The following is a 9051-nucleotide window of genomic DNA, read 5'->3' as shown; positions in this document are numbered from 1 at the left end:
CCCCCCCCCCCCCCCCCCCCCCCCGGCCACACTGAGCCACAGAGGGAACTCTAGGACAGGGGGCAGGCGGCTGCTGCAGGGGACACGCCTTCCTCCCCTACTCGGAGCCCTAGTTCTCCCATCTTAGCAGCAGGGCTGCCGTCCAAGCTTCTTCCCGGGGCTTCGCAGCTCCGGGCTCGGGGGGGGGGGGGCAGGGCGGACCGAGACGGGGTCCCTCAGACACGGCACGCGGGAGCGCGGACGGGCGGCTCCGAGGGAGGAGCGCGCGCTGCTCTCCTCCGTCCGCGGCGGTGCGCCGTGCAAACGGCCGTCGGTCGTGCGGGGCGTGGCCTCCAACAGACCACGCCCCGTGGCCTCCAGCAGACCACGCCCCGTTCCCCGCCCACACCTGTCCCCTTCGCAGCAGCCGCCGGAAGTCACGCTGGACGGAGCGTTTTCGAGAAGACACTTCCCGGGGCCGCCAGCCGCGAATCTCGAGACTGTGGCGGAGGCGCGAGGAGCGCCGGGCAGGGACCCGGGCCGAATGCTACGCTCAAGTTCAGACGCACAGAACTGGAGAGTTGGTCGTTGGAGAGAACGAGACCAGACGCCAGAAGTCCTCTGACTGTCCTCCTGGCGTTGGCTGCCTCTTCAGGAGCTCCGAGCAGAAAAGGAAGGCAGCGTCGAAGCAAAACGCTTGGGGTTGCAAGTCCCGACTTGTCCCCGCCCATGTGAAGGTGCGGCTCAGTTTGCCTATCTGTAAAGTGGGGCGATTAATTCCCGCCTCGTGGGTGGGGAAGCTGAGGGCGGCACGGGGAGACCACACGCTCTGTCAGCCGAGGCTGCTCGCCCCCCTCCGACCCCGGAGCGCCTTTCTCCATCGCCGGTCCGTTCTCCGGGGCGGAGTCTTCGTTCTCTTCTGCTCTAGGGAACTTAGAACGGACCCTTGCCTCGCGTTCCACACCGGCGCCCGCCACCCCCGGAGGGGGGCGTGCCGGAAGTGCCCTTACGGAACCCGGCGCGGCGGCGCTCGCCTCTTCACCATGGCGACGGCGGGGGCGCCGCGGCGCTTCTGCCGCTGCGCCTGCTTCTGCTCGGAGAACTTGTACGTGGCGCGCTACCGGCTCCACGTGCGCTTCCGCGGCGAGGAGCAGCTGCGCCGCGACTACGGCCCAGTGAGTGGCCCCCGGTGGCTCTGCGCAGAAACGGTCGGGGAGGGGTAGTCGAGGCACCTTTGTCCCCCAGGTCGTGTGCTTTGCCCGGGTGTTCAGATCTGACCGCAAGAATGACCTAATCTCTGGGTGCCTCGCTCTTCTCACCTTAAAGGGGGCTAATAGTGCGTGTTTAGTGAGGTTGTCGTAGGGGATGAATGAATGAAAAGAAGGAAGGAAGGAGTAAAGGGCCGAGGGCAGGGCCAGGCTCGGGGTGCTCTAGGTGTTGTCTGTTTTAAGTGCGTATCGAATTTCACCCCCGCAATGATCCTTTGAGGTCCGGGCTTTCATCTGCATCTTAACCAGGGGAAACTGAGGCTCAGAGACGTTAAGTGACTTACAAGGCCACACAGTTGAGCTCCCCGGACTTTCTGCTCTCAGATCCTGCGCAGCCGAGGATGTGTCAGCCCCAAGGACTTCNTTGGGGGTGGGGGTCTTCCTGTGCCCACTCACTGCAGCACCTGGGTCCTGACGCCAGGAAAGGAGACAGTGGTAAATGCCAGGTCGTCTACCCCGTGACCTCCTGAGAGAGAAACTTGTGTTTAAAGAGGGAATTACTGGCCCGAGGTGTCACAGTACATGGAGCTTCGTCTGTCCACCCACCCCCTTTGGCTGGTGCCAGGGCTGCTGCTACTCATCTTCCACTCCCTCCCTCATCTGGGGCCGGGGGGTAGTAATGGGAAGCTTCCTAGGTGAGCCCCCTGCAGCCTCTGGGACCCCATTCCCCGCCCTCGGTGGCCCCGCTGGCTAAGGTGCGTGGAGGGCTCTCCTCCCTGCCCGGCTCTGAACGGTGCAACCCAGATGGGACGGGCCCTCTTCCAGAAGGAGTTGCCTTCAGTGAACAGCTTAGCACCTCCATTTACCCTGATAGAGTCAGGTGTGTGGGGAGACTGGGCTCTCAGCCCGGGCCCTGCTCTGGCCTTCCCGAGCCTCAGTTTCCTCATCTGTACAATGACCTTGGGGGGAGTGTAATGGGAGGCTCCCTCTGGATAACCCGCCCCTGGCCCCCCCCAGCTTGAGCAGGAGGTGGAGCGGCGGCGGCGGCTGGGGCAGGAGTCGGCTGCCAGGAAGGCCCTCATTTCAAGCTCCTACCACCCCGCGCGGCCTGACCTCTACCACCCGCTGCAGGTGCTGGGCGGGGGCGGGCTGCTGGAGGCGGGGAGGCTGCGCCGTTGGAGGCCGTCTACCCCACAGCTGCTGTGTTTTGCCCCCAGGATGAGGCTCTGGCCTCTGAGTTTCTGGCCGCAGCGGAGTACAGCGCGTCCCCGGGTGCGGACCTCGAGGGCCTTCTCCAGCGGCTGGAGACCGTGTCCGGTGAGGTCTTGGCCCCATCGCCCAGCGGGACTAGGACTAGGGGGTGGGGTCCCTCCGCCCACCAGGTCTGCCTCCAGAATCCAAGCCAGCAGGAGCTCTAAGGGCTGGGGGCCTGAGCTGCCAGCAGCAGGGCGCCTGTATTCGCTCACTCGCCCAGCCGCCCGTGTCAGGTGGGAGCCAGCCGGCACACTCGAACGGGGGTGGCTTAAGGAAGGGACAGCTGACACAGGTGTGCACGGAGTTCAGTGATCAGCAGGGAACAGTGAAGGACCATCCCCACTGCCNGCCACGACCTGGAGCTGTGCGAGGGGGGCAGGTGGCAGCTGCCAGGTAGCAGCCATGGCCTTGAGCGGAAGCACAAAGCCAAGCCAAACTAAGAAATGCTGCACCTTTCCAGCTTTTGAATCTCCTGCTGGGCCCTCCCTCTCGCTGACCCTGGCAGGAAGTCTGGCCCCTCCAAGTTCGTTAATCCCACTGCCTCAGTTTCATCATCTGTGAAATGGGAGCAATAGTAGTACCCATCTCATAAAGTGTGATTAAGTGAGGTAATGTGCCTACAGGGCTGGGCGCAGAGCGTTTAGGTTTCCTCAGTCTTTCGGTTACGGTTATGCCTAGGCCTGGACGGGGGTGGGGTGGGGGGTGCTGTGGGGAGACAGGTGTGAGGTGTTGCTCCCTTGTGAAGCCCGTGCTCTGTTGCAAGGCACAGGGTGGTGTGTGAATGAAACCTCCCCTTCCAGCCTGGGGGCATCCCTCCTCATTCCCGTCCAATCCCTGACGTCCGAGGTCGCAGAACGGCCGTCGCAGAACGGCCGTCTGGGTGACGGCTGTCAGCTGTGATTTGGCCAAAAGTGCGGGGGGCACACCAGCCGTGCACCCCAGGGTGTTGGTGCATCTGCCAAAAAATGTTTGCGTTTCCGCTTGGAGCCTAGCCTCTCCCCACCAGGGCCCAGAGGAAAGAGCAGCCCCCCTCAGCCTTCCTGTGTGGGGAACAGGCGCTCCAAGAGGCACGTCAGTTGGGGACAGATGGTGGTGGCTCATGGGGTGCGGTGCAGAGAAAGCCTGACGCTGGCCCTGCTTGTCTCCACCACTGGCCTGCTGGGTGCCGTTGGGCTAATCCCATCCCACCTATGGGCCTCACCGGAAGCACATCTGCGTCTGAAGGCTGGGCTGTGGGCACCTGCGTCAGCAGGAGAGGCTCCGGGGACAAATAAGGGGGCCCGGGAATACGCCCCCTGCTGCCCGCACACATCATCACACAGTCACGACAGCCCTGAGAAGCGAGTACCTGGGTTAGCCCCATCGTACAGATGAGGAAACTGAGGCTGGGGGATGTGAAAAGACACGCCCAGGCTCACACAGCTCACCAGGAGGCTGAACCCCCCGCGGAGGCTCCCGGCCAGCACACCGCCCCTCCCTCTGCAGGCGACAAGCGTATCTACCGGCTGCCGGTCTTCACAGAGCCCTTCTGCCGGGCCTTGCTGGAGGAGCTGGAGCACTTCGAGCGCTCGGACATGCCCAAGGGAAGGCCTAACACCATGAATAACTACGGGGTGGGTGCGGCTCCGTCCGGGGGGCCCGAGGCGGCAGGGACTTGGGGGCTGGAGAAGAGCGGCTGGACCCCATTGGNAAACCCCCCCCCCAGCCGGGGACCCAAGGGGAGGCCCCCACCAGTTTCCCCACCGACTCCCGGGATCCCCTCCCAGGTGCTGCTGCATGAGCTAGGCCTGGACGAGCCACTGGTGACGCCGCTGCGGGAGCGCTTCCTGCAGCCACTGATGGCCCTGCTGTACCCAGACTGCGGCGGGGGCTGGCTCGACAGCCACCGTGCCTTCGTGGTCAAGTACGCGCCGGGCCAGGACCGCGAGCTAGGCTGCCACTATGATAACGCCGAACTCACCCTCAACGTGGCCCTGGGCAAGGCCTTCACGGGGGGCGCCCTGTACTTCGGGGACTTCTTCCAGGTTAGTGTGTGTGACCCGGGGGGCAGGGCCGGGGGCAGCCAGGAGTGCCCACGCCTGAGCCCCGCTGTCTGCAGGCACCTTCAGCCCTGGCCAGGCCCCTGGACGTGGAGCACGTGGTAGGCCAGGGCATCCTGCACCGGGGGGGCCAGCTGCACGGGGCCCGGCCCCTAGGCAGTGGCGAGCGCTGGAACCTTGTCGTCTGGCTCCGGGCTTCTGCTGTGCGCAACCGCCTGTGCCCCATGTGCTGCCGGAAACCTGAGCTGGTGGATGACGATGGCTTCGGCGATGGCTTCACTCGAGAGGAGCCTGCCACGGTGGATGTGTGTGCACTGACCTGAACCTGGTTGGGCCCCGGTGTGGGGGTGGCATGGCCGGCGAGGGCTCTGCCCCTTTGGGTTGGACGGGGCAGGAATAAACTCCCTGCAGCCCTCATGCGCTTCTCAGTTCAAAAGGACACACAAGCCTTGGAGTCATTCTTTCAGCAGACCGGCTGGCTTAGGCTGGGCGCGTCAGAACCAGAGCCTGAGCTGAGGATTCGGGTGCAGGTGGTTTGTGGGGGGACCACCTTCAGGAGAAGGACCGGGCAGGAAGGAGCTGGGCCACGATGTGGTTTCAGAAGGCACCTAGCCTTAGCCCGATCCCACGGAGCACAACGCTCTAGAGCATGAAGGTAGCAGTTTGCCCCTTGCATCGGTTATTGGCTTACAGGTGTGTCAAGGCTGGGGTGGTGGGGTGGGTGGGGAGGGAGGTGGTGGTTCCCAGGGGCCCAGGGAATTGGTGTCCAGCGCTTACCGCGGGGGGTTAAGAGCAGGCACTCTGGAGCCAGACTGCCTGGGTTCAAATTCTGATCCTGCCACTTCCAGCTGCGTGGCTGCAAGTAAGCCACTTGACCCCTTTGTGCTTTAGTTTTCCTTATCTGGGAAGTACTTCTCTCCTAAAGCTGTTTTGAGAGTGAAATGATTTAATGTATATAAAGTGCTTTGTAACAGCCCTCTGTGTTTGCTCTCGTCATTACTGAAAAACTTGCAACGTGGCCGCCCCCAAATTGGACGAGGAGGGCAGCTGTGCCGGGTTTGGGCTGTACACCTGGAAACCCAGGGGTTCCCATGTTGAAATCTTGAGTTCAGGCTTCCCCGGGAAGGTGGGAAGATGGGCAACACCAGGCCCCGGTCCACGCTGGAGAAATCCGCTGCAGCAGAGTCTCCGCTGCCCACGCTGGACAGGCCTGTGGCACATTCCCTCACCGGGGTCCCTCCCTGGCCCACTCTCATGATCTCTCCGGCCCCTGTGGACATCTGCTTGCCACCTCTATTACCAGGTGGGACGCTGGAGTGACTAAGGTGTCCCCTGACCTGCTAGGGTGGCCGCCAGGACGGCAGCCACCTCAGGGAGGAAAGAGGCGCACGATCGGGTCGCCTTCTTCCCTGGGTCTTCGGGGAGAGGGCAGTCTGAGAAGCGGACAGGGCTGCGGCCGAAGCCTGGATCCCCTGCTTCCCTCTTCCGGAGGTGGGCGAGCCAGACTCGTTTCTCCCGCAGCCCTGGAATCGGAACCTGGAGCCTCGGGACTAAAGGGGGCAGCGCCTCGCTTTCCAGCCGGACGGCCTCTCGGAGCACTGCCTAGGCCGGAAGTCACCTCGCCGCCGCTTCCTCACGCGAAGGCGTGGCGCGGGTCGGGTGGTCCCGCCCGATGGGTGGTTGAGGAGGGAACGGAGCAGCTGCGGGGACCTTCCCCAAGGCCGTGAGGCCGTGGAGGCCGCGGGGGGTGGAGGGTAGGAGCGCGCGGGGAGGGAATCGGAACGCACCTGGCAGCCGGGGACCGCGGCCGCTCCTTGGGGCGCCAGAGCGCCGGTGCGCAGGCGTGGAGCGGCCGGGCGGGGGCGGGCCCTTAAAGGGGCAGCGGATCCGGGAGTCGGCGCAGGACCTGAGGTCCCCGGTGGTCGGGGTGGGCGAGGGTCGTGCGGTGGCCGCGGACCCCCTCAAGTCCCTGCCCCGGGTGGTGATGGGTACTGGGCCCCCGCGAGCCAGGCCCCGAGAAGAGCCGCCCCTGGAGTCCCGCGTGGGCATCGGCTCCGCGAGCCTCAGTCTGAACGGGTCTCCCCGTCTCCAGCCCGCGGCGCTATGGCTCACGTCAGCTCTCGCAAGCGCTCGAGGAGTCGAAGCCGGTCCCGGGGGCGAGGGTCCGAAAAGAGAAGGAAGAAGAGCAGTAAGGACGTCCCGAGGAGCTGCTCGGCTTCTAGATCCCAAGACCACAAGGCCAGCACCATCTCTGGGGCGGAGGGTGAGGACCGGAGGGTATGGGGAGACGGGTGTGGGAACCTCAGGGAGGAAGCCGCGGGCGGGCGTCCCGGGACGGCTGTGGGCGGTCGTGAGAGGACTGCAGAACGCGGGACCTCCACGTCTGGGTTGAAAGACCCTGAGATTCCAGGGGCTGGGCCAGCCCGTGTGTAAGGATCGAAGGGAGCACTTCGTGCGGCTTTTTGTGCGGCAGGATTTGAGATACGGGGGCTGGCCGCCCTGCTCCTGGTCAGACAGTGACTGGCTGAGGCTCGGAAAGCGCCCCTCCAGAGAGTGCCGAGCCCTGCTCTGGCTGGAAAGCCGGGTCTGGAGGGTCTCACCCCTGAGGACTCCCCCTAAACCTGCCACAGGCCAGAGCCGGGGGACGAAAGTTTACCTCTCCCCCTCCTGGCCTTCCAGCCTCGCCTTCTCCCTGCATCACAGAGAGAAGCAAGCACAAGGCCCGGAGGAGACCACGATCCAGCTCCTCCTCCTCTTCTTCCAGTTCTTCTAGCTCTTCTTCCTCCTCGTCCTCCTCCTCTTCCTCCAGTGGCGGCCGGAAGAAGCGGGGGAAGCACAAGGACAAGAAGAGGAAGAAGAAGAAGAAGAAGAGGAAGAAGAGGCTGAAGAAGAAAGGCAAGGAGAAGGCGAAGGGGCAGCAGGGCGAGGCTCTGCCGGGACCCTCGCTGGACCAGTGGCACCGGTCAGCTGAGGAGGAAGACGGCCCAGGTACGGTGGCGCCACCCGCGTGCAGGAGGGGACGGGTCCCCCCCCAGACCAGCTGCCGACTCCCCGCTGACTCCGCTTGCAGTCCTGACGGATGAACAGAAGTCCCGCATCCAGGCCATGAAGCCCATGACCAAGGAGGAGTGGGACGCTCGGCAGAGCGTCATCCGCAAGGTGGTGGACCCGGAGACGGGACGCACCAGGTGGGGAGCGCTTGGCAGAGCTCAGCCCCCGCCCCCCCGCCCCGCACGCTCAGGAGGAGGGGCGACGGCTGCCGCGCTGAAAAGCCAAAGACGGGAGAAGACTAGTCAACTTGTTTCTGGGAGTTTTTAGGCCGTTCTTCCCTGTTGCCCGGAGCTAGCACTGGTAGGGGCTGGAAAGGCCTTGAGGAATGTCTTCAAAGAGCCAACTGGTCGGTCTCACCGCAGACCCTAACCCAGCTGCCTTTATCACTGTCCCAAGGGTAGGAGGGAGGGAGAGGGGAGAGCACCTAGGTCCCGCCTGCTCAGGGTGGCAGGGGCCTGAGCCCTGGCATCGCTTTGCCAAGTCTTTGCCACCTGGTCTGGTTCTGCTGCTCTGGCATCGAGGCTCAGCCTCCTCTCCCCTCCTCCCCCAGGCTCATTAAGGGAGATGGCGAGGTCTTAGAGGAAATCGTAACTAAGGAACGACACAGAGAGATCAACAAGGTTGGTGTCACCCCTTTGCCCGGCGTCCACACCCTGCTCTGGTTTTGATGTGTCCTCTCCTATGTGCTTTCTTCTCCAGCAAGCTACCCGAGGGGATGGCCTGGCCTTCCAGATGCGAGCAGGGCTGCTGCCCTGAGGGCCCTGCAGGCTAGGTGCTGGTGGTGCGGCCTGGACGCCGGCTTCGGGGCGGGCCGCAGGAAGTGCAGTAGGTGCTGTCTGCCTTCCCTCTTGTGGACTGGCCTGTGGCTCAGCCACCTCTCAGACGCAGGGGGTGAGGACAGGGTCACTGGCCTAATCAGCTCCTCCATCTCCTGCAAGAGCACCACTTCCCAAATATTAAATGTGCCCTGGTTGGAAACTTTCTTTGTTACGTCGGCTTTTGGTGCTGAAGGGAGGGAAGGTTGCCACCCAACTTCCAGACAACAGACTATTGGGGGAAGGGTGGGCTGTGCCCTGACATTTGCGAGCACAGGCCACACCAGCCTCCTTTGCCCTGCTCATCCTCAGGTCAGCCTGCCTAGACCAGGCCCTGACCATCACCCCCAGCTGAATCCCACCCCAGAGACTTGGCTCTTAAACCCCATCCCCTCAGACTTGGAGGGAGGCTGCCTCCTGCGCTGTTCTTCCTGTGGATGACAACGGCGCAGAGGCCTGGTGCTGGGGCCGTGCGGCCGGGTTGCACGTTACTAGCTGTGACCTCTGTAAAGCAGAGGCTTGTTCAGCATCCAGCTCGCTGGGTTGCTGTGAGGATGAACTGAGTTCATGCCCAGGAAGCGGGGCTGGAAGGAGGCCCGGTGCAGGGTAAGGCTTGCCTACGTGTGCTGGTGTCACAGCCAGTGTAGCGGGTGCTGTTCCCTGGGAAGGACAGCCTCTCCCCCCACCCCCCACCATAGCTTTAGC

The 9051-nt window shown here is 63.9% G+C and overlaps 2 protein-coding genes across 5 annotated transcripts; both read left to right on the top strand.

Annotated features, from left to right (window-relative positions):
• Nucleotides 1-449: 449 nt before the first annotated feature.
• On the top strand, nt 450-5471 carry OGFOD2 (2-oxoglutarate and iron dependent oxygenase domain containing 2). The gene is made up of 7 exons (XM_077747949.1): nt 450-1154; nt 1572-1682; nt 2205-2318; nt 2405-2504; nt 3927-4054; nt 4208-4465; nt 4540-5471. The coding sequence occupies exons 1-7, from the start codon at nt 1023-1025 to the stop codon at nt 4801-4803; spliced, it is 1107 nt and encodes a 368-aa protein (XP_077604075.1). The 5' UTR covers nt 450-1022; the 3' UTR covers nt 4804-5471.
• Nucleotides 5472-6081: 610 nt separating this feature from the next.
• Nucleotides 6082-8509, top strand: ARL6IP4 (ARF like GTPase 6 interacting protein 4). Of its 4 annotated transcripts, none has more exons than XM_077748031.1 (6): nt 6082-6234; nt 6573-6743; nt 7184-7468; nt 7551-7668; nt 8082-8151; nt 8231-8509. In XM_077748031.1, the coding sequence occupies exons 2-6, from the start codon at nt 6584-6586 to the stop codon at nt 8285-8287; spliced, it is 690 nt and encodes a 229-aa protein (XP_077604157.1). In that variant the 5' UTR covers nt 6082-6234; nt 6573-6583; the 3' UTR covers nt 8288-8509. The 4 variants fall into 4 exon arrangements, with proteins under 4 accessions (XP_077604157.1, XP_077604154.1, XP_077604156.1 ...); XM_077748028.1 differs by having other exon boundaries at nt 7160-7468; XM_077748030.1 differs by lacking the exon at nt 6082-6234 and adding an exon at nt 6261-6313 and having other exon boundaries at nt 7160-7468.
• The last annotated feature ends 542 nt before the right edge of the window (nt 8510-9051 follow it).

Source organism: Crocuta crocuta, unplaced genomic scaffold (genome assembly GCF_008692635.1).
Source record: "Crocuta crocuta isolate KB4526 unplaced genomic scaffold, BGI_CrCroc_1.0 scaffold29, whole genome shotgun sequence".
Taxonomy (NCBI): Eukaryota; Metazoa; Chordata; class Mammalia; order Carnivora; family Hyaenidae; genus Crocuta; species Crocuta crocuta.
Note: the sequence above shows the minus strand (reverse complement) of the source record. Positions and strands in the feature narration are given on the sequence as shown.